Genomic DNA, 21,014 nt, shown 5'->3' on the forward strand with positions numbered 1-21,014 from the left:
AGTTTTTTTCAATGTTTTTTATTCATATAGTTTTTTTCAATGTTTTTTATTCATATAGTTTTTTTCAATGTTTTTTATTTATATAGTTTTTTTCAATGTTTTTTATTCATATAGTTTTTTTAAATGTTTTTTATTCATATAGTTTTTTTCAATGTTTTTTATTCATATAGTTTTTTCCAATGTTTTTTATTCATATAGTTTTTTTAAATGTTTTTTATTTATATAGTTTTTTCAATGTTTTTTATTCATATAGTTTTTTTCAATGTTTTTTATTCATATAGTTTTTTTCAATGTTTTTTATTCATATAGTTTTTTTCAATGTTTTTTATTTATATAGTTTTTTTCAATGTTTTTTATTCATATAGTTTTTTTCAATGTTTTTTATTCATATAGTTTTTTTCAATGTTTTTTATTCATATAGTTTTTTTCAATGTTTTTTATTTATATAGTTTTTTTCAATGTTTTTTATTCATATAGTTTTTTTCAATGTTTTTTATTCATATAGTTTTTTTCAATGTTTTTTATTCATATAGTTTTTTTCAATGTTTTTTATTTATATAGTTTTTTTCAATGTTTTTTATTCATATAGTTTTCTTCAATGTTTTTTATTTATATAGTTTTTTTCAATGTTTTTTATTCATATAGTTTTTTTCAATGTTTTTTATTCATATAGTTTTTTTCAATGTTTTTTATTTATATAGTTTTTTTCAATGTTTTTTATTCATATAGTTTTTTTCAATGTTTTTTATTCATATAGTTTTTTTCAATGTTTTTTATTCATATAGTTTTTTTCAATGTTTTTTATTCATATAGTTTTTTTCAATGTTTTTTATTCATATAGTTTTTTTCAATGTTTTTTATTCATATAGTTTTTTTCAATGTTTTTTATTCATATAGTTTTTTTCAATGTTTTTTATTCATATAGTTTTTTCCAATGTTTTTTATTCATATAGTTTTTTTCAATGTTTTTTATTTATATAGTTTTTTCAATTTTTTTTATTCATATATTTTTTTTCAATGTTTTTTATTCATATAGTTTTTTTCAATGTTTTTTATTCATATAGTTTTTTTCAATGTTTTTTATTTATATAGTTTTTTTCAATGTTTTTTATTCATATAGTTTTTTTCAATGTTTTTTATTCATATAGTTTTTTTCAATGTTTTTTATTCATATAGTTTTTTTCAATGTTTTTTATTTATATAGTTTTTTTCAATGTTTTTTATTCATATAGTTTTTTTCAATGTTTTTTATTCATATAGTTTTTTTCAATGTTTTTTATTCATATAGTTTTTTTCAATGTTTTTTATTTATATAGTTTTTTTCAATGTTTTTTATTCATATAGTTTTCTTCAATGTTTTTTATTTATATAGTTTTTTTCAATGTTTTTTATTCATATAGTTTTTTTCAATGTTTTTTATTCATATAGTTTTTTTCAATGTTTTTTATTCATATAGTTTTTTTCAATGTTTTTTATTTATATAGTTTTTTTTAATGTTTTTTATTTATATAGTTTTCTTCAATGTTTTTTATTCATATAGTTTTCTTCAATGTTTTTTATTTATATAGTTTTTTTCAATGTTTTTTATTCATATAGTTTTTTTCAATGTTTTTTATTCATATAGTTTTTTTCAATGTTTTTTATTCATATAGTTTTTTTCAATGTTTTTTATTTATATAGTTTTTTTTAAGGTTTTTTATTTATATAGTTTTCTTCAATGTTTTTTATTTATATAGTTTTTTTCAATGTTCTTTATTTATATAGTTTTCTTCAATGTTTTTTATTCATATAGTTTTCTTCAATGTTTTTTATTTATATAGTTTTTTTCAATGTTTTTTATTTATATAGTTTTCTTCAATGTTTTTTATTTATATAGTTTTTTTCAATGTTTTTTATTCATATAGTTTTTTTCAATGTTTTTTATTTATATAGTTTTCTTCAATGTTTTTTATTTATATAGTTTTTTTCAATGTTTTTTATTTATATAGTTTTCTTCAATGTTTTTTATTTATATAGTTTTCTTCAATGTTTTTTATTTATATAGTTTTTTTCAATGTTTTATATTCATATAGTTTTTTTCAATGTTTTTTATTTATATAGTTTTTTTCAATGTTTTTTATTTATATAGTTTTCTTCAATGTTTTTTATTCATATACTTTTTTTCAATGTTTTTTATTTATATAGTTTTCTTCAATGTTTTTTATTTATATAGTTTTTTTCAATGTTTTTTATTTATATAGTTTTCTTCAATGTTTTTTATTTATATAGTTTTCTTCAATGTTTTTTATTTATATAGTTTTCTTAAATGTTTTTTATTTATATAGTTTTATTCAATGTTTTTTATTTATATAGTTTTCTTCAATTTTTTTTATTTATATAGTTTTTTTCAATTTTTTATATTCATATAGTTTTTTTCAATGTTTTTTATTCATATAGTTTTTTTCAATGTTTTTTATTTATATAGTTTTTTTCAATGTTTTTTATTCATATAGTTTTTTTCAATGTTTTTTATTCATATAGTTTTTTTCAATGTTTTTTATTCATATAGTTTTTTTCAATGTTTTTTATTTATATAGTTTTTTTCAATGTTTTTTATTCATATAGTTTTCTTCAATGTTTTTTATTTATATAGTTTTTTTCAATGTTTTTTATTCATATAGTTTTTTTCAATGTTTTTTATTCATATAGTTTTTTTCAATGTTTTTTATTCATATAGTTTTTTTCAATGTTTTTTATTTATATAGTTTTTTTTAAGGTTTTTTATTTATATAGTTTTCTTCAATGTTTTTTATTTATATAGTTTTCTTCAATGTTTTTTATTTATATAGTTTTCTTCAATGTTTTTTATTTATATAGTTTTTTTCAATGTTTTATATTCATATAGTTTTTTTCAATGTTTTTTATTCATATAGTTTTTTTCAATGTTTTTTATTTATATAGTTTTTTTCAATGTTTTTTATTCATATAGTTTTTTTCAATGTTTTTTATTCATATAGTTTTTTTCAATGTTTTTTATTCATATAGTTTTTTTCAATGTTTTTTATTTATATAGTTTTTTTCAATGTTTTTTATTCATATAGTTTTCTTCAATGTTTTTTATTTATATAGTTTTTTTCAATGTTTTTTATTCATATAGTTTTTTTCAATGTTTTTTATTCATATAGTTTTTTTCAATGTTTTTTATTCATATAGTTTTTTTCAATGTTTTTTATTTATATAGTTTTTTTTAAGGTTTTTTATTTATATAGTTTTCTTCAATGTTTTTTATTTATATAGTTTTTTTCAATGTTCTTTATTTATATAGTTTTCTTCAATGTTTTTTATTCATATAGTTTTCTTCAATGTTTTTTATTTATATAGTTTTTTTCAATGTTTTTTATTTATATAGTTTTCTTCAATGTTTTTTATTTATATAGTTTTTTTCAATGTTTTTTATTCATATAGTTTTTTTCAATGTTTTTTATTTATATAGTTTTCTTCAATGTTTTTTATTTATATAGTTTTTTTCAATGTTTTTTATTCATATAGTTTTTTTCAATGTTTTTTATTTATATAGTTTTTTTCAATGTTTTTCACACATATTCAAAAAAAAAAAAAAGCAACACCCCTAGCAACCAATACTGTAATAACTTAAAATTAAATTTGGAGTAATTTTACAAGAGCTAAATAAAATGTAAAATCGATGTGAAATTCAAAGTTTGCGAGTTGAATATTAAAGTTTTTAATTTTTGTCGTTTTTATTTTAAAGGAATGATATCTTGCTTTTTTTTTTCAGAATACGTTAAAGTTTTGTCAGGATTTAATCGCAGAAATCGTCGTAAATGTGTGTTTGATATTTTGAGACTTGAATAAAAAATTTTAATGTAAACAGTAAACAGTATTTTAATTTTTCAATCAGATATTCTACTGCTTATAAAAATTCATCTGATTCTTCTTCATCATCATGTTCATTGTCGTAATGTTCTTCTTCAAAATCATTTTCACTATCATGTAAAGTGTTAGGCAAGTTGTTTAAATTAAATTCAAACTTAAGAGGAATTTTATTAACGGATTGATCGTTTGTCAAATCATTTACTTCGTTATTCTTTTTATCATTATTTACAAGCACGAGTTTCGACCGTAGTTCTTGTAGCGAAATATTTTCGTCAGAGTCATTATTATATTGAAGATCGGATGAAATCGGTTGAGTTGATTGTGCTATAAAAAAAATATATAAATCAGAAAAAAAAAACTAACAATAAAAATCAAAAGAGTGATTTGAGTAATTATAGTATCAATATTTAGTACAGATTACTAACATTATTCAATCATTAATTCTTATAAAGATTGAAAGGTATACAGTCGTATGAGTATGAGATTTTTCAATGGCGGGGTGAACTTCTTTTCAAAAGATATGCAAACAATAGTTCATTTCGTGCTTTTTAGGTATAAGTTTATCAAACTACAGTACAGAAGCATGGGGTTGAAAAAAAGTCATAACCCTAATGGTGATATTATGAATTAAAAATTTTGCACAACTTCTTTTTATTTTATTACAGGGTTTCTCATATAATAAAAAAAGACATTAATATAAATAAAATTTTACTTACATATTTCTATAACTAACTAAATAATTGAAAACATAAGGAAATGAAAGGATTTTAAGTTTAAAATAACTAGGGGCAATTAAAATATCTCGAAAACTATGCACCTCATGACAAAACAATATAATAAGAATATTGTTTAAACCAATATATAAATATAATATGAATTGGTTGAAGGATAGGGACTTAAAATTATAAGACAATGCGCAACAAAATACTTGCTGGACAGCATTCAAGTGAAATACAAAGTTGCATTTTAATATTTGCTATAAAAGAGTTAAAAATGTTTTTTTCTAAGATCTTAAAATGAAACTTTTTTTATTTATTTATTGGAGTTTCAGCTATATTTAGTTTTTTGAATCTTTTAACTCATACCTTTCTCTTTATAACTTTGTCACCTTCTTGTTAAGATAACCTTGTTAGCTTTAAGTTTAATTGAAAAAATTAAAAAAAAAAAATCTGTATGTCACCTTGTTAAGTTAAACAAATTTTTTAAAAAAAAGATTTTTTCTAAAAAGGGAAAAAGTTCAAAACCCAAATGAATTATTTAATGATAAAGGGGCATCCATCAGGTCCATCAGGTATGTAAGCAGTAAAATCACTGATTTAGGTACCCTCTCCTTTGTACACACTTGTATTCTTCCAACATTCATCCTCTATGTACATACGCATTATTTATTACAAAATTATCCTCCCTTCTCCAAAGCAAACATTTTTTAAAAGATTAAAAAGTAAAATTCTATTCCTTTTTTTTTTTTTTAACTATTCATATGGAAGTATAAAAAACAGTTGTGATGAAGAAGTCAGAAAAAAAAGCATAATATTGATTTTTAACCCTTGTAAAATTTAGGAGAGATAATCAAATCACATTCGTACTCACTGTATTTAATACAGGGAGTACATCCCCTTCCCTTGTACACATTCATACATTTTTGGGTAAGCTTCTTCCCGCATACCTATGCATGTACTATAAAGAAGACCTGAGGAGTAAACAAATTGATACAAGTTACTATCTGACAATCAATATTAACTTTGATCTATTTTGAGTCTAACAACTTACTCGCTGACATATTTCGATCCTCTTGCTCTACAACTGAATCAGCTGTTATAACAGAACAATTTTATTGTGAATTAGAAGAAGACAAAGAGGCAAGAGCTATTGCTTTTGATAAAACAAAGTCTGACATTTTAGTTTTCTATATAAGCTTGCTTCATATGGTGTATCTGAAACATTTTTTAGAATCATTCTTCGCTGACAGCAATATTTTTGGCTTTATTTGTTGATGACACAACTATATACTCCAGTCTTAATATACTCCAGATTAAAAGCAATTCCTTTTTGATTGCAAAGGATAGATCTTGAAACTGATCTCTTTTCAGTGACAGCTTGGGGCTTGCAGTGGCTTGTGAATTTTAGTTGTTTACTGCAAATAATTATGGCAATGTTGTTAACATTCCTTTACTGATGAATGACAACACTCTTACTTCTCTACTTTATTGATGAATGACAACACTTTTACTCCTCTACTTTATGTCTTCTTGGATTATCTTTCACTAATGACATCTCATGTTAACTATATACATATTTTTATATAATTATATAATTTATTTTGCTAATTTATCTCATTTATTAAAATCACATAAGTAACTATTTATGATATGAATAAAAGCAGGTATTTACATCAGTTTTAAATTTTATATTATGGTAACTATTTAATAAATATTAAACTAACTTTTTATTTATCTTTATTATTAATCTTCATGCTAGAAAAAAAAATATTAAAAATAGTAGCTTCCTTGACTGGAACTATAACTTCCTTATAGCAAGCATATGTTAAAAATACAGTTTGAAATGTATTTAAAACAATTTATCTAAATATTTAAAAAAACAAAATAAAAAACTAAACTTTATCTGCAAATAAGAGGTAATGTTTTAGATGGCAACTCAAATGGTGGAAGTAGTCACATAAGTCAAAGAAAAATAAATGACTCAAAATACTGCATGCAAGACTTTTATAGTTTCTTAATGTAATTTGCAACTTTCATGAAAAAAATCCAAAAGAGAAGCATCAATATATGAAACATGCTGTAGATATAGTAATTAAACAAGGTATTCTGTTCAAAAATTGTTCATCATCAAATAAATTGCTATCTCTAGTGAAAAAAAAAGACATTTATATTATTGACTAAGAGTTCTTGAGGGTGCTAGTCCGCTTGGTGTAGAAAACCTGGAAGTGAAGATGTCTCAAGTTAATTGACATGAATCTAAATTAACTTGTATAGCTATTGGTTTTGAAAGGCATCAATTTATAAAATATGCTGGGATAAAGCAATTAAGCAAGACATTTCACTAATGAATAGTTTACCATCAAAAAATGGCAATCTTTATTGAAAAAAAAGATATTCAACTTTTTTTTTAAGAGTTCTTGAGGGTACGGCTGCCACTTGCCAATAGTGCATGAGCAATTTCAAAGTTTTTATTTATTTTTATGTGCTGAAGTAAACTATGGATGAGGTGGCCATACATACATACATACATACAAACATACATACATACATACATACATACATACATACATACATACATACATACATACATACATACATACATACATACATACATACATACATACATACATACATACATACATAAATACATACATTCATACATACATACATACATACATACATACATATATACATACATACATACATACATTTATACATACATACATACATACATACATATATACATACATACATACATACATACATACATACATACATACATACATACATACATACATACATACATACATACATACATACATACATACATACATACATACATAGAGGCTACTTTGTTTTTTCTTCTTTCTCTATTGTATTTAAAACTGTTTACCACTCTCTCCTTATTAATCTATTTAAGATGGTTGTAATAAAGAGACATAAGTTCAGAATACAATCATACTTATCTGATACATTTATAAGCTTACTTCAAAAGTAAACATGAACAAAACTGGATCCATTGCCAAAGTTGCAAGCAGTCACATGTAGTTCACAAGCTGCATAACTATATTTGTATTAATTTTCATTGAAGACTAATCTTAATTTATCTGTAAGTATTACATATTTCATTGTGTATCTTTTAACTTTCTTTATCTTTTGTCTCAGAATTATTTAAATCTTTTAAAGACCTTTATTTCATATTTTTAATTTTTGTATAGATCCTTGATATTATAAATATATTATTAAGATTAAAAAATATATATTTAAAATTTAACAAAGTTTTTATAAGAAGTTTTATAAAAGAACTTTAAGTAGTCACAGAACTAAAAAGATGCTATTTTAAAATTTAAATAGGAAAAATTCGGAAATATCAGAGGAAGCAATAGATTAATTAATCAATAGTTTCAACAAATTTAATTTTAAATATTAAAAACAAATTATGGTTTATAAACACATAAAATACAATATCTTAAAATTATAGTGATTATAATGCAATAAATCATAATGTAAATATGACTACAATTTATCCTAGATTGTTAACAGGTTTTAAGATTTATCCAATACCCATATCACACAAATTAAACTATTTATTACTGTTTATTATTAATAAACAAATTAATTCAACATCAGCAATGAAACTTATAGAAATTATAACTTTAAGCAGTTTTCAAAATTAAATCTTTGCTCAGTAATAACAACAATGCTTTTGCTTTTCAGCTTTATAAAAAGTTTTCAAATACAATCAAAAATATCCAAACTTGGTGTCCTATTGTTTCTTCTTGAAATTTTTGATAATTATAATAATTTGTAGATTACCATAATGACACAATTTGCAAATAAACTATAATTAATGAAAAAAATTTAATTTTTTTTCATTAATTTTAGTTTCAGTTTTATTTGAAGCAGTTAGATTATTAAAGAACAAAGAAAAATTGCTTCAGTCAAATATTCCATTCAAGCACTTTAATTTGACAAGTAAAGTTAATATATGTAAAGTTTTATATACTCCAGATATTATATGTAGAGCATATGAGTACTTTGATATGCAACAAAGTTTATATTATTGTTTATGTATCATTTTTTATGACTTTAACAGGATTGACCTCAAAAATAAATAGTATCTTTATGATATTAGATCCATTAAAAAGAACCTTTGGGTAGAAATCTTAAGCCTTTCTGCTAACAAACGCGATTCTTTCTTAATTTTTTAGATTCAGGCTGACATGGAATCTTTTATTCCCTCTAGACAATTCCAAGTTAAACCTCACTTTTCTCCATGGTTTTCTTTGCATTGTGCTGCTGCAATTTCCAACCAATACCATTACTTCCATATCTATCAGCAAAACAATTCTTCAGAATACATACGCCTGTTTATTTTGCTAGAAACCATTATAAAAAGGTTTTGTCTAAAGCCAAATCCAGCTATTCTTAGGTAATACAATCTCGCATTTCCTCTCAAAAATTAGGCTTTTGTGATTTCTGGAGAACCTTTAACAGTATCAATAATAAGGGCAAATCTGTTATTCTGCCTCTCTTTTATGTTTCAGATTTTGTCACCTCACCTAAAGACAAAGCTAAATTGTTTGCTAAAAACTTTTCAACAATATCATCTCTTGATTCCACTAGTTGCGCTTTATCTGAAATAGCCAAAAAACAGGTTGATCCATTGTTTGACATTCATATCACTCCAGCTTCTGTATCCAAAGTGATTTCCTGCTTAGACTCTACGACTTGTGGTCCGGAAAACATGCCTTTTATAGTCTTGCAGAAGTGTTCTTTGGAGCTGTTGTCTATACTTTCAAAACTATTTAACAAGAGCTTATCAGAGTCTTGTTTTCTAGCCTGCTGGAAAGTAGCATCTGTTATCTCTATTTTCGAAAATTCTGGAGAGCCATCTGACTTGCCTAACTACTGTCCCATTAGTCTTCTTACTATCATAAGCAAAGTTTTTGAATCGTTAATTAATAAACACTTAACCTATTATCTTGAATCTAATAACTTACTTTCTGATCATCAATATGGATTTCAATCTTCTTGTTCTACAGCTGATTTGCTAACAGTAATAATCGATAAGTTTTATTGTCCATTAGATAGATGTGGAGAGATTAAGGCTACCGCTTTTGACATTTCTAAAGCTTTTGAAAAAGTTTGGCATCCTGGTCTTCTCCATAAGCTTTCTTCTTATGGTGTCTTAGGAACATCTTTAAATTATTGAATCCTTCCTTTCCAACCGTAGTATAAAAGTTGTCTTCAATGGATCGCACTCAACTTCACACACTGTAAATTTAGGGGTTCCTCAAGATTCTTTCCTCGACCCTATACTCATTTTAATTTACAATAACAATCTTCCAGATATTCTCACGTCTAAGGTGGCATCAGTGATGTGATATGGAGAAAAATTGATCACTAAAAATACATAGGGAAAAAGGGAAAAAATCCTTAAAATAGCATAAAAAGGGAAGTTTTTGGAAAATTATTAGAATTATTTAATTAATCTGAGAATTAAATAATTCCGAAAAATTGATTAATTATTTGGATTGGAATCAAGTTGATGGATTCACTTATAATTTCTGACAGTCTGTCAGGTTTATATGTAAAAGGACACGGTTATGTACCACTACCACTATGCAGAGAAAGTGCTAAGAGTTTGCATGCAGGCACCATATAGAATGAATCATCAGACAGTAGAGATTGAAAGGTAAGACTTAAAATAAGACTTGAGATTTTATATAAATTTTCACTTGTGGGTTTAAAAAAACTTTTTGAATGCTCAGTAAAGCAGCAGTTTCATGGAAAAATGTGATTTCAGTATTAAAATCTCCCCCGCTGAGATTTTCATTAAACATAAGCCGGTAAACATAGGACATGAACTTTAAATAAAATTTTCCATTTCTTTTACTTTGCTTTTCATTTAATGTGTTATAGTTTCCGTTGAGTGTGTTAAATTTTTTGTAATTTGTAGTTCCTACTGTTGTTAGTAGCCTGTGCGTAATAGGTATTAAATAAATAAGGTAATAAATATAATGGACAATAATGACGATATCTACAATACTCCACCAGTATTGTAGATTAGTAAACGACCGGGGCTGGTACTTAACCTGACTCGAAGCCGGGTTTATGGTGAGGCTGTATAGATATTAATGCATACTGATATGAAATATATAAATAAGTCAACATACACTAACATTTACGCAATCCTGTCAGTAGAACTGGCCCTGGCCACGATCAAATACCAGCCCCATCGTTTACTATTGTAGATACCGCCTACAATACTGGTGAAGTATTGCAGATGATATCTACAATACAAGGAAACAGTGAATAACCTAAAAAATGTTAAGTCTCCATTTTAGTTGACAAATCAATGGATATTTGTGATACAAAATTTATGTGTACTCTTGTTCAGTATGTTTCACCATCAACTGGATCTATCCAAACTGAGTTATTAGAGCTGATACCACTAGATGCAACTGATTGCTCGGCAGTAAAAATTTTTGAATCTTTTAAACTATGCTTAAATTAGAAGGATATACCACTGCAGAATATAATAGGCTTTGGATGTAATGGTCCTAATGTAATGAAATTATAATTCCTAATGTTAGGAAATTATAATTCTTTATATTCATATTTAAAGACTGACGTACCATCTGTGACACTCATAAGATGTATTTGCCATTTTTCTGCTATAATGGCCAGTAAAGCGTATGAACATTTACATATATTAACAGAAGAGCTTTTATGTGCTGTTGCATCATATGTATCTGGTAGTGTTAAATGGTGTGACCAATTATGCGAAATAAAAGATTATTTTAATACTGAAAGAAAAAAAATCCTTAAGTTAGACAACACTAACTTTAAGATTTGTTTATTTATACTTAAGAATCAATCTAAATTGTAACCCATTTAATTTGTTATTTTAACATTCATCCAAATTAATAATTATTACGAATCGTAAGTACTATTATTATTATTTTTTTAGTTGTAGTTATTAAAGTTTAAGGATTTATAAACTATAAGTTCCTATAAATAAAAAAACATAAAAGTCTTGAAGACATTAAGTTAGGTTATAGTACAGACAAATATTAAGGTTATTATAGAAAAATATTTATTAGCGAGACCCAAGCAAAGTGATAGGTCAAGTTTTAAAGAAAAATTTATAAAGAGGGATATTTTGATTTAAAAAGGGAAATTTTAATTTGGTGGTAGGGAATTTCGAACATAATCTCCTACCATCACTGGGTGGCATTGTTCGCTGATGATACTACAATATATTCTTGTCTTGATAAAAAGCCAACACTCTCTGATTGCTTGAAAGGGGCATTTGAGCTTGAAAAGGATCTCACTTCTACTACAGCATGGGACTCACAGTGTCTGGTGAACTTTAATTTAGATAAAACCCAATTTTTTTCAGCCAATCATTTTCACAATAATCTAGATCTTCCTGTATTTATAAACAGTAATGTACTTGATGAGTCATCTGCCCTTCATTTTCTAGAATTAACTCCTACTTCCGATCTTTCTTGGAAACCATATATCAAATCAATTACAAAACTAGCATCTACTAAGGTTGCATCTCTTTATCATGCTCGCCACTCTCTTACTCTGGATTCTATTCTTCATCTCTATAAAACTCAAATCCGTTTTTGAATGGATTACTGTTGCCATATCTGGGGCGGATCTTCCAATGATGCCCTTTCTCTTTTAGACAAGGTGCAAAAATGCATTGTAAACATTTTGTATCTGCTCTTGCAGCCAACCTCCAACCATTATCACATCACTGTAATGTCGCTTCTCTTTCTTTTTTCTATAAATACTATAGAGCAATGCCCCTTGCGTTGCTTTAAAGAGCTAACATCTCTTGTGCCATCAACTAAAATTCACTATGCTTCCGTCATTTTGCTTTCCTAATTCATATAATTTGCAATCTTTTAAGTCGCCTGTCAATCATTATCTTGCTCTATAAACTTCATCTTTTCTCTTCCAGTAACCTCCAACTCTAATAATGGTTGCTTGCAGTCTTGTTGGAAGCAAAGATGTTGAAAAAAAAAGTCTTAGCTTGCTATGCTTGCATATATTTATTTCAAATTCACTGTAACCTAATGCATACTTATTACATTGGAAAGTGTCATTTGATCATGGTTAACCTGTCCATATGACACTTCTGCTCGGCTATTATTTTCTAAATGTTACGTATCTTTTAAACCTATTCTTTTGTTACTTCCTATTTGATTTTTAGTATAACTTTGCAAAAAAATTTAAATAGATTTAATGTAATTGTGTAATTTATAATAATAGTTTGTTCACAGATAATCTCATCCTAGTTAAGAACAATTTGCAATTCTCAAAATGTAAAATAATTTTTTTAAACTTCAACTTTTTGTGTTTTCTGCTCATTTTTGACTATTGTTATATAATTTTAAAAAGTAGAACTTAAGTTCTTCATATATAATTATTTTTTATAAATCTTTTTAATCCAAGTATCAAACAAAATAAAACTATCACTATAATAAATAAAACGCGACAGAGCAGCCATTATAACGCAATAGCAGCCTTTATAAAACAGTTATAACAAATGTGTTGAGTTTTTACAACCCAAAAATCAAAAAAAAAAGAAAAAAATGTTTCAGCTCTTATATAACTTTTGCCCCATAGAAATTAGCTAAAACTTAAAAAAAATTAAAATCACTGAATATTTATAAACAAAATAAAACAATGCGTTTCACAACTTTTTTTTAAAAATGAACCAATCAGAAGGCACAAATACGAAGTTGGCATTTTTTAAAAATGAAAGAACCTAAAGGTAATATTTTTCATCAGATCTATCCTTAACTATGCCGAGATTATATTCTGTATTTTTATCACATTTATAAGAATTTAAACAAATTTATATTATTTAATTTCAACTGAAGATGACTAGTGGTAGATAAAATATAGAATGGTAAAAGAATAAACTTTATATATAAATATATTTTTCAGAAAGTTTCCTGAAGAGTCCTGAAGAAATGAATTTTTTGCACTTAATTTTAAATTGCTATGTTCTTTAAGAAGATTTAGTACTCTGTGAATACAATATCTTAATTTACATAGAATTAAACTTAGAAACAAAAGAAATATTAAAATATAAAGAACAAACATACTTGTCTCTTTTTCAAAATCATTTGTTTGATTTGTAGAACTGTTCGTCTCACTTGTAAAATTACTAATCAATGATAAAAGGGTCATCTCTTCAACTTTTAAACGACTAATCTGGTCTTTTAAATTTCTTTGCAAGGCCATTAAATATTTTTCTTCTTCAGATAAATAACTTCGATAAAGAGAACTCATTATTTATTTCACTATGAGAAAAATTTAAATAAAACAATATAATTAAAATTTAATTTAAGCCATTATAATAAATTTCTAAATAAAAGAAAATGTTTTTCAGTGTATTTCGAGTTTTTTTTTAATTATAAACTTCATTTTCAAAGCATAAAAATTAATAATACTAATACTATAATCCTAATAATAAGTAAAATAATAACATTTTTTATTTAACTTTAGATCACATCCTTAGATGCAACATATATATATCAGCCCTCGGAATAAGGGTTGGCATTTGGCAATGTTGACCTAACTGCTGACCTAAAAGTGTTTGAGGTTGACAAAAAATTGCCGACCTCATTTTTATGATTTATGGTAACCCTTTTGTGTCAATTTCTTTTTTGCTGACCTGATGCCAACCTATAGTTTGTGGTCAGCAATAAATTGCCGACCTCATTTTTACTTATTCCGAGGGTAATATAAATGTAGTTGATGCAACTTCCTGGTTGCAAAATACTACAGTTATTATATTATTAATTATAATAATTCATAACTTTCTGTGAAATAATTTTTCTATAATTTGAAAATTTTTTTATGTTTAGACATTCTTCCTTATGAAACTACTGATGGTGAAACACAGTGTTTAAGTAATCAAAAATTAGATAAGTGTTTTTACTAATTTATTTATTTATTTATATATATATATATATATATATATATATATATATATATATATATATATATATATATATATATATATATATATATATATATATATATATATATATATATATATATATTATTATGATGTATATATATACCAAGTGAATGCTTTTGCATTATCATATATGTTTTTTATACTTAAAATAGTGCTTAATAGATTATCTAGAGCTATATAGTATAGTATATTAGTTACTGTTACTTGCAGTACCAGGAATCAGCTAAGTGTTAATATTTGTAATAGAATATTGCTACTCAGAGTTTCATGTGTTACCATAATCATCAAGCAAGTAGTAAAAATTAACTTTTTGCTACATGCCTGATGTGGTAACACATAAAACTTTGAGTTGCAATATTCTATTATAAGTATTATCATTTAGCTAAATCCTGGTGTTGCAGTTAACAGTAACTAATATATCATATTATATTATATTATATTATATAAATATATACATATATATATATACAGGGTGTTACCCAGGAATAAAATTTATACAGCGTTATCATAATATTGGGAATTTAGGTTGCTGTCGGCTGGTGAATAAATTAAAAAAAAAAAAAGGTTGTACATTACAAAAAATTCTAGGCAAAACTTGTCACACCAATAATAAATACAGAAAATTTATACTTTATAAATGCAAAATTATAAAACCAATTAATTTTCAACTTGTTTCTGTTTTTTTTTAATCAATCTTCTTAATTTTTTTCTTATTTATACTGTCTTTTCTATGGTAGCAAGAAAACAAGTACGATCGTTTATTATTTGCAAATAAATAATTAATAAAATATTCTGATCTACTTTAATGGTGTAATTCGCTAGTATGTGTAAATTGAATAAAAAAATTGATTTTTGAATTTGCAAATTTTGTTTTAGTAAATTAAACTTTTTTATTTGTTTCTTAAAATTTTTGATTTGTAAATTTAAAATAAATTGTAAAAATTTATGTAAATATAGTACTCTTTTTTTATGTTTTACGCAAATGATTTATAACATTTATAAACACAAATGATTTATTAACTTAATTAATAATAAAATGCTTACACTAAAATGCTTTACCAGCAAATTTAGTTGACTAACAGTTTTTTTAACTACCTTAATAAAAAACTTTTTAATCTTTTTTTTAAAAGTAATTTCGAAATGACATTCACCTCCACAAAAGTCATTTTTTGAATAACTACTATGCTAAAATCTTTGTTACTTTCCTAACTAAACAGCATTCGTTGGTTTAAAAAATTTTTATCGTAAATAAAGTCCAAAATAAAAAACTTAAATAAAAAAACTACGTAGCAAGCGAAATGAAAAAACTAAAGAACAACTGACATCAACTAATAAAGTTTTAATTTTATTTTTGAATAAATTGCTACGCTTTTTGAATGACTTTAAATTGAATTACTTGCTACGCTTTTTCTTTTGTAAAGAAAGTAATTGCTTTCGATCAACTAAATTATTTTCTTCGTTTTGTGTACTAAGTATTTCTACGCTTTTTGCGTAATGCTTAAAATCTAAGTCTATTAATAACAGGATAAAAGGTTTTTATTTTTTTAATGGCTTTTGGGAAATTTAAAAAAATTGGGAATTTTGAGTTATACACGGTGCCATCAGGCTGGTTAACACCCTTATATATACACGCACACACTGACATATTGCATAACTTATGCATTAAAAAAAAAAGATTCAGCAGCATCATTTGTGGTAAGGTTCAACAGATGACAAAGAAGTAATAAGATAGTTGATAAAATAACAATAATGAATATAATCCAATAATTATTACATACAGAGAACAAAGCAAAATTGATGCTAACATTGTTTCTGATAATGCAATAAAACAAAAATTAGATACCTTAATACTATGTAAATTTAGCTTCAATTTGTATGGAGAAAAATCCATTTTCAGTTTTCAACCTTTGCGAACCTTGTGTTTTAATGAAGAAAAAAAAATCAAATTAAAATATCAATTATTTATTATTAAAAAAAAAAAGATTTATTTTCAACCTTAAAAATACAGCAACATTGATTGACACTACAAATAAATATTAATATCAGAAAAATGACATTTTATGTTTTTATTCTTTCTAAAGCGTTTGAATTAGTCATAATATATTACTCCAAAAACTAATTATATACTGAATGTGCTTGAGTAGTTAAAACAATTGTTTTACCATGATTTTTTTTAACCTTTGTGACCATGACTAACCAACTATAACTAAATACATGATTAACTGATAAACAATCTGTGACCTATGCGCTGGTTCATTTTTTTACTCTTAATTCTTTTTTATTTTTATGTCTTCTTGACTCATATAATTTACAGCTTTTGAATTTTCTTTTTTTTTTATGTTTAGCTAATTTATTTAAATGTCAGGTAGAACTACTGGGAGTGACATTTGAGTAAGATACTTTGAATAGGGTTTCCAAAGTCAAGTTTTTAAGTAGGAAAATACAGTGAGAAATATGATTTTTATAGGTTCAGCACTGTGCTCTTTTAGAAAAAACTGGATACACCTGGTATTTTTGAACCCTCCCTTTATTTATTTTTTCAAAAAACTTCATTTTTTTAAACACCATGGTTTACTCTGACACTAACCAAACACTATTTAACCAATTGTTTTGTTATTGAATAAATTTTTAACAAAAATTTGTTAAATAACTATATATAAACATTATTTGTTTATAACAACTTTTGTTAAAAAAAAAATTTTTTAAGTTTTATTATAAAATTTTGTTATAAATTTATAAAATAACAATATAAACATTATTTGTAATAAGAATTTTGTTATAAATTTTATTAAACAACAATATAAACAAGTTTGTTAATGTTAATAATAATATAATCATTTTGTTAATGCTGTTATAAAAATTAAATGCTGTTTGTGTATTATTTATCAAGATAGTTAAATAAGTTACTTGAATTTTTTTTGGTTGTGATAAATAATAATTGGATGGTGATTTTTGAGTAAACTTTAATAATTGTTTTTTTATAATAATGCTTTAGAATTACTAAATATGATTTGTGAAAATAAATGAAATATGATTTGTTAAAAGCGTAAGTATGCGAAAAAGTATTATGATAATAATCATTTTGAAACAAATTAATTATATTAGTCCTTCAGTGTTCTGAGTATCACAAAAAAGTTTAATCATCAAGTTTAAAAAACTTTCATTTAAGGAAAACATCATCATAAATTTAAAAACTCAAAACATTTCCAGAAAGTCAACTCTATTAGCAAACGCAAAAGATTCACATCTTAAGCATAAAGACTAACATATTAACTTTGTAGAAATTTCATCATAAGAATTTACAATTTTTTAAACCATTCTTAGTACAATCATTATTAGTTTTTAATACAATATAAATTACTTTTTAATACAATAATTATTACTTTTTTGTGTGTATTTTGTACTTTAACTCATCGAAACTAAATTGTAAAACAAAAACTAAAATCAAACTTGTAAAACAGAAAAACATTATACCATTGAGAAAATCTTGAGAATTCAAACAATAAATTTATTAAAACAATAATGTTCACTTAATCATTTCTTTGCCAAATTACTTGCAGATGGAGAAAATTTTTACTTATATTCTTAGAGTAAAAGCAAAGTAAGTATATTCTTAGTAAAAAACTTGTAATATATTCTTTGTATTCAGTATTTATACTCAAAGTAAGTATATTCAAGGAGTTAAAGCAAAACATAAATTAAAACAAAAAAACAAATGCATATTAAAAATAAAAAATTATTCAGTAAAACATTTTATTTAGGTTTATTAGATGCCCGAGATTTACAAAGAAAAGCGCCATAAAAATTTTGGTTTTGGTTCAGCACTGTGTTTTCCTCCATAAAACCCAGACATCTAGTGACCCTATTTTATATAAGTAAAAAGAACTTTAAAACGTTTAAAGCATGTATAGAATTTATGCCCTTAAAATGAAATTTCATAAAAACTTGAATTAACTATTCGATAAAAAAATTTATTTAATAAACAAATCTGAAAGTTTTTCAACGCCATCTTATTAATAACCATATAAATAACACAAGTTTATATTTTAACAGCTTCAATTTTAAAGCTGTAAACTCTAATAAAAAGTCCACTTAAGTAATTTTAATGACTTATATCCAAACTCCATTTCGTAGTTTAAGTGGTAAATATATGTCAGTTATATATGTATGAGATATTGAATCCAAACACTCAATCTCTGCTTTTAAACCTGATTCATGCAAAAAATTTATTTGTTCTTTATAATCTTTATTTTGTAACACATAAGGACGATTCATTAGGTCTAATAATTTTTTATTATCATTTTGTGAAAGTGGAATAAGTACTCTATTTGGTACACGCATGCCTATAATGTCTTTAGGGAGAATACCTAGCCATTTCATTGAAGGACAAGTCAAATGTTCAGCTTCATATGACATTGATTTTGATCCAAATTTATACACAAACATTATTTCAATTCCATGAGGATCCGCATCCACAAGTGCAAACACAGGTATTGATACATGTTTACATATTTTGTTTAGCAGCATACGAGTGTTGACATCTGGAAAACCTTTACCTAGAAATTACAATTTTTCTTTTTCTTTTGAATATTTTAACTCAAATATAATTTTATTAAAACTTAATATATAATATTTCAAAGATGCATGTAACAAACTTACCAGTTATTATTAAACTGTGACCTAATTTCTCTTGAAACCCATGTTCAGCTAATCTTTGAAAAATTGCTTCCTTTTCAATTACTAAGATGTATCTTGCTGTTATCTGAATAATTTGAATGCTTTCTATTTCAGATGGAATTTGTGTAACTTGATCATAGCAGTTAACTGTGAAATTATTTTGATTAGTATACTTTAAGCAACCATAAATTAGCCCTTTTGCAGATGATAGTACATTTAATGAATTACGTGGAATACCCAACATACATGAAATATTTGCTAGACAATCATCTACATAACCTTGACAAACAAAAAGATTAACATTAGAATAATAAATATCTCGTTTTGTTGAGTGTTTACCCATTAAAATAAGCTTGTAGCAGTGACACAAACATACCATCATTATGGTATATTTTCGAAGTGAAGATAAATGTGAAAGTGAAACATCACTGGCTTCCACAACATCTATCATACGAAAACCAGAATCTTTTAAATAATCTGTATTGAAATTACCACCGCGCTTATTGATTGAAAATTTAGGTAAACTGTTGTTTGCTATGTCTATCAAAAAATCTTTTATCAAATTCTCAATCTTTTCTAAAATTTCTTCTTTTGATAAGTAATTGAGACTGAAGATTTGCCTATTGGTAGGGATTGTCTCTATTCCTAACAGTGAAACTTTTTTTAAACTAACTAACTCTTGAGTCAACTCATTAACTTTACACCAAAAATCTTCTTTAGGCCTGCATTTTGCCATAAAGTTGACAAAATATCAGTAGGATTAAAGACTTATATAAAATACGCTTTAATTTGTAATAATAATATAATAATTACTAAAAAATAATATTATTTATTAACAAATATTAATAAAAATAATTATTAATAAAAAAAAGACTATATAAATATATATAAAAATCAACATATATTAAATTTATAAGTGATGATTAAACAATTTATACTTAACGCTAATTTTATACTCCAACCTTATTTAAAATATTTTAGAAATTAAATTACTTATCCAGTATTATTACTTTCTAATTTATTTATGTTCTAATTTATTTAAACTAATATGAAACCAATTCGAATTAAACTCGAATTTAGGTTAAAATCATAAATTTTGCAAGTTCGAATGAATTTAGCCAATGGTTAGTTTATTTAGTAATTTAGCAATTCTAACATTTTAGAAATTCTTACCATGCGATACTTCCGCTCATGCAATTGCTTGATTTCATTCACAAAAAACAATAAAAATACGGCTCTGACCCGTAATAAATATTGAATCGGTGGGTTAGCCAAAAATTTGACAAAAAAAAAAAAGACAAAAAACAAAAACTTTTGCTTTACGTTGGGGATAAGGCGAATGTGATGGGGAAAGGTATTGGGGTATGATACCCCCCCTCTCCGATTCAATGAAGTTTGGAAGTTTTATTTAGATACAGTCAGCAAAATGAGACTTAGACATTTTAGCCAAATATAATAGGCAAATTGGACGATTTGAGGTCGTCCTCAAATCGTCCAATTTGCCTACTAGAGATAAAGATAGAGTCTAAGTCTCATTTTGCCGACTGTATCTAAATAAAAATTCCAAATTTGCCAAATTTCATTGAATATATACAGTGTATATATATACAGTATCATTGTATATATACAGTGGCGGCGTTAGGGTAGGGCGTGGTTGGGCGATGGCCCAGGGCGCCGAATATAAAGGGGCGAAACTAATTGGTTATTTTACCCTTTGCCTTTTTTTTGAA

The 21,014-nt window shown here is 24.5% G+C and overlaps 2 protein-coding genes across 3 annotated transcripts; both read right to left on the bottom strand.

Annotated features, from left to right (window-relative positions):
• Positions 1-3,864: 3,864 nt before the first annotated feature.
• Positions 3,865-20,545, bottom strand: LOC136084681 (putative uncharacterized protein DDB_G0287457). Of its 2 annotated transcripts, XM_065805185.1 has the most exons (4): positions 20,458-20,545; positions 16,451-16,522; positions 13,727-13,924; positions 3,865-4,197 (listed from the first exon to the last, which is right to left on the bottom strand). In XM_065805185.1, exons 3-4 carry the CDS (start codon positions 13,911-13,913, stop codon positions 3,911-3,913), a joined length of 474 nt encoding a protein of 157 aa, XP_065661257.1. In that variant the 5' UTR covers positions 13,914-13,924; positions 16,451-16,522; positions 20,458-20,545; the 3' UTR covers positions 3,865-3,910. The 2 variants fall into 2 exon arrangements, with proteins under 2 accessions (XP_065661257.1, XP_065661258.1); XM_065805186.1 differs by lacking the exon at positions 16,451-16,522 and having other exon boundaries at positions 20,458-20,479.
• Positions 18,600-20,121, bottom strand: LOC100211879 (meiotic recombination protein SPO11). Its single transcript, XM_065805184.1, has 2 exons — positions 19,267-20,121; positions 18,600-19,163 (listed from the first exon to the last, which is right to left on the bottom strand). The coding sequence occupies exons 1-2, from the start codon at positions 20,018-20,020 to the stop codon at positions 18,718-18,720; spliced, it is 1,200 nt and encodes a 399-aa protein (XP_065661256.1). The 5' UTR covers positions 20,021-20,121; the 3' UTR covers positions 18,600-18,717.
• Positions 20,546-21,014: the final 469 nt, after the last annotated feature.

The sequence above is a fragment of the Hydra vulgaris genome, chromosome 09 (genome assembly GCF_038396675.1).
Source record: "Hydra vulgaris chromosome 09, alternate assembly HydraT2T_AEP".
Classification (NCBI taxonomy): domain Eukaryota; kingdom Metazoa; phylum Cnidaria; class Hydrozoa; order Anthoathecata; family Hydridae; genus Hydra; species Hydra vulgaris.

Bases quoted from the DNA above. Each gene is read 5' to 3' on its own strand.
- LOC136084681 (XM_065805185.1), bottom strand. From the start codon at position 13,913: ATGAGTTCTCTTTATCGAAGTTATTTATCTGAAGAAGAAAAATATTTA. The intron at 4,198-13,726 runs GTATGTTTGTTC...TTTTTTTTATAG, and splicing joins TGATTTTGAAAAAGAGACAA to CACAATCAACTCAACCGATT.
- LOC100211879 (XM_065805184.1), bottom strand. From the start codon at position 20,020: ATGGCAAAATGCAGGCCTAAAGAAGATTTTTGGTGTAAAGTTAATGAG. The intron at 19,164-19,266 runs GTAAGTTTGTTA...TGTAATTTCTAG, and splicing joins TCACAGTTTAATAATAACTG to GTAAAGGTTTTCCAGATGTC.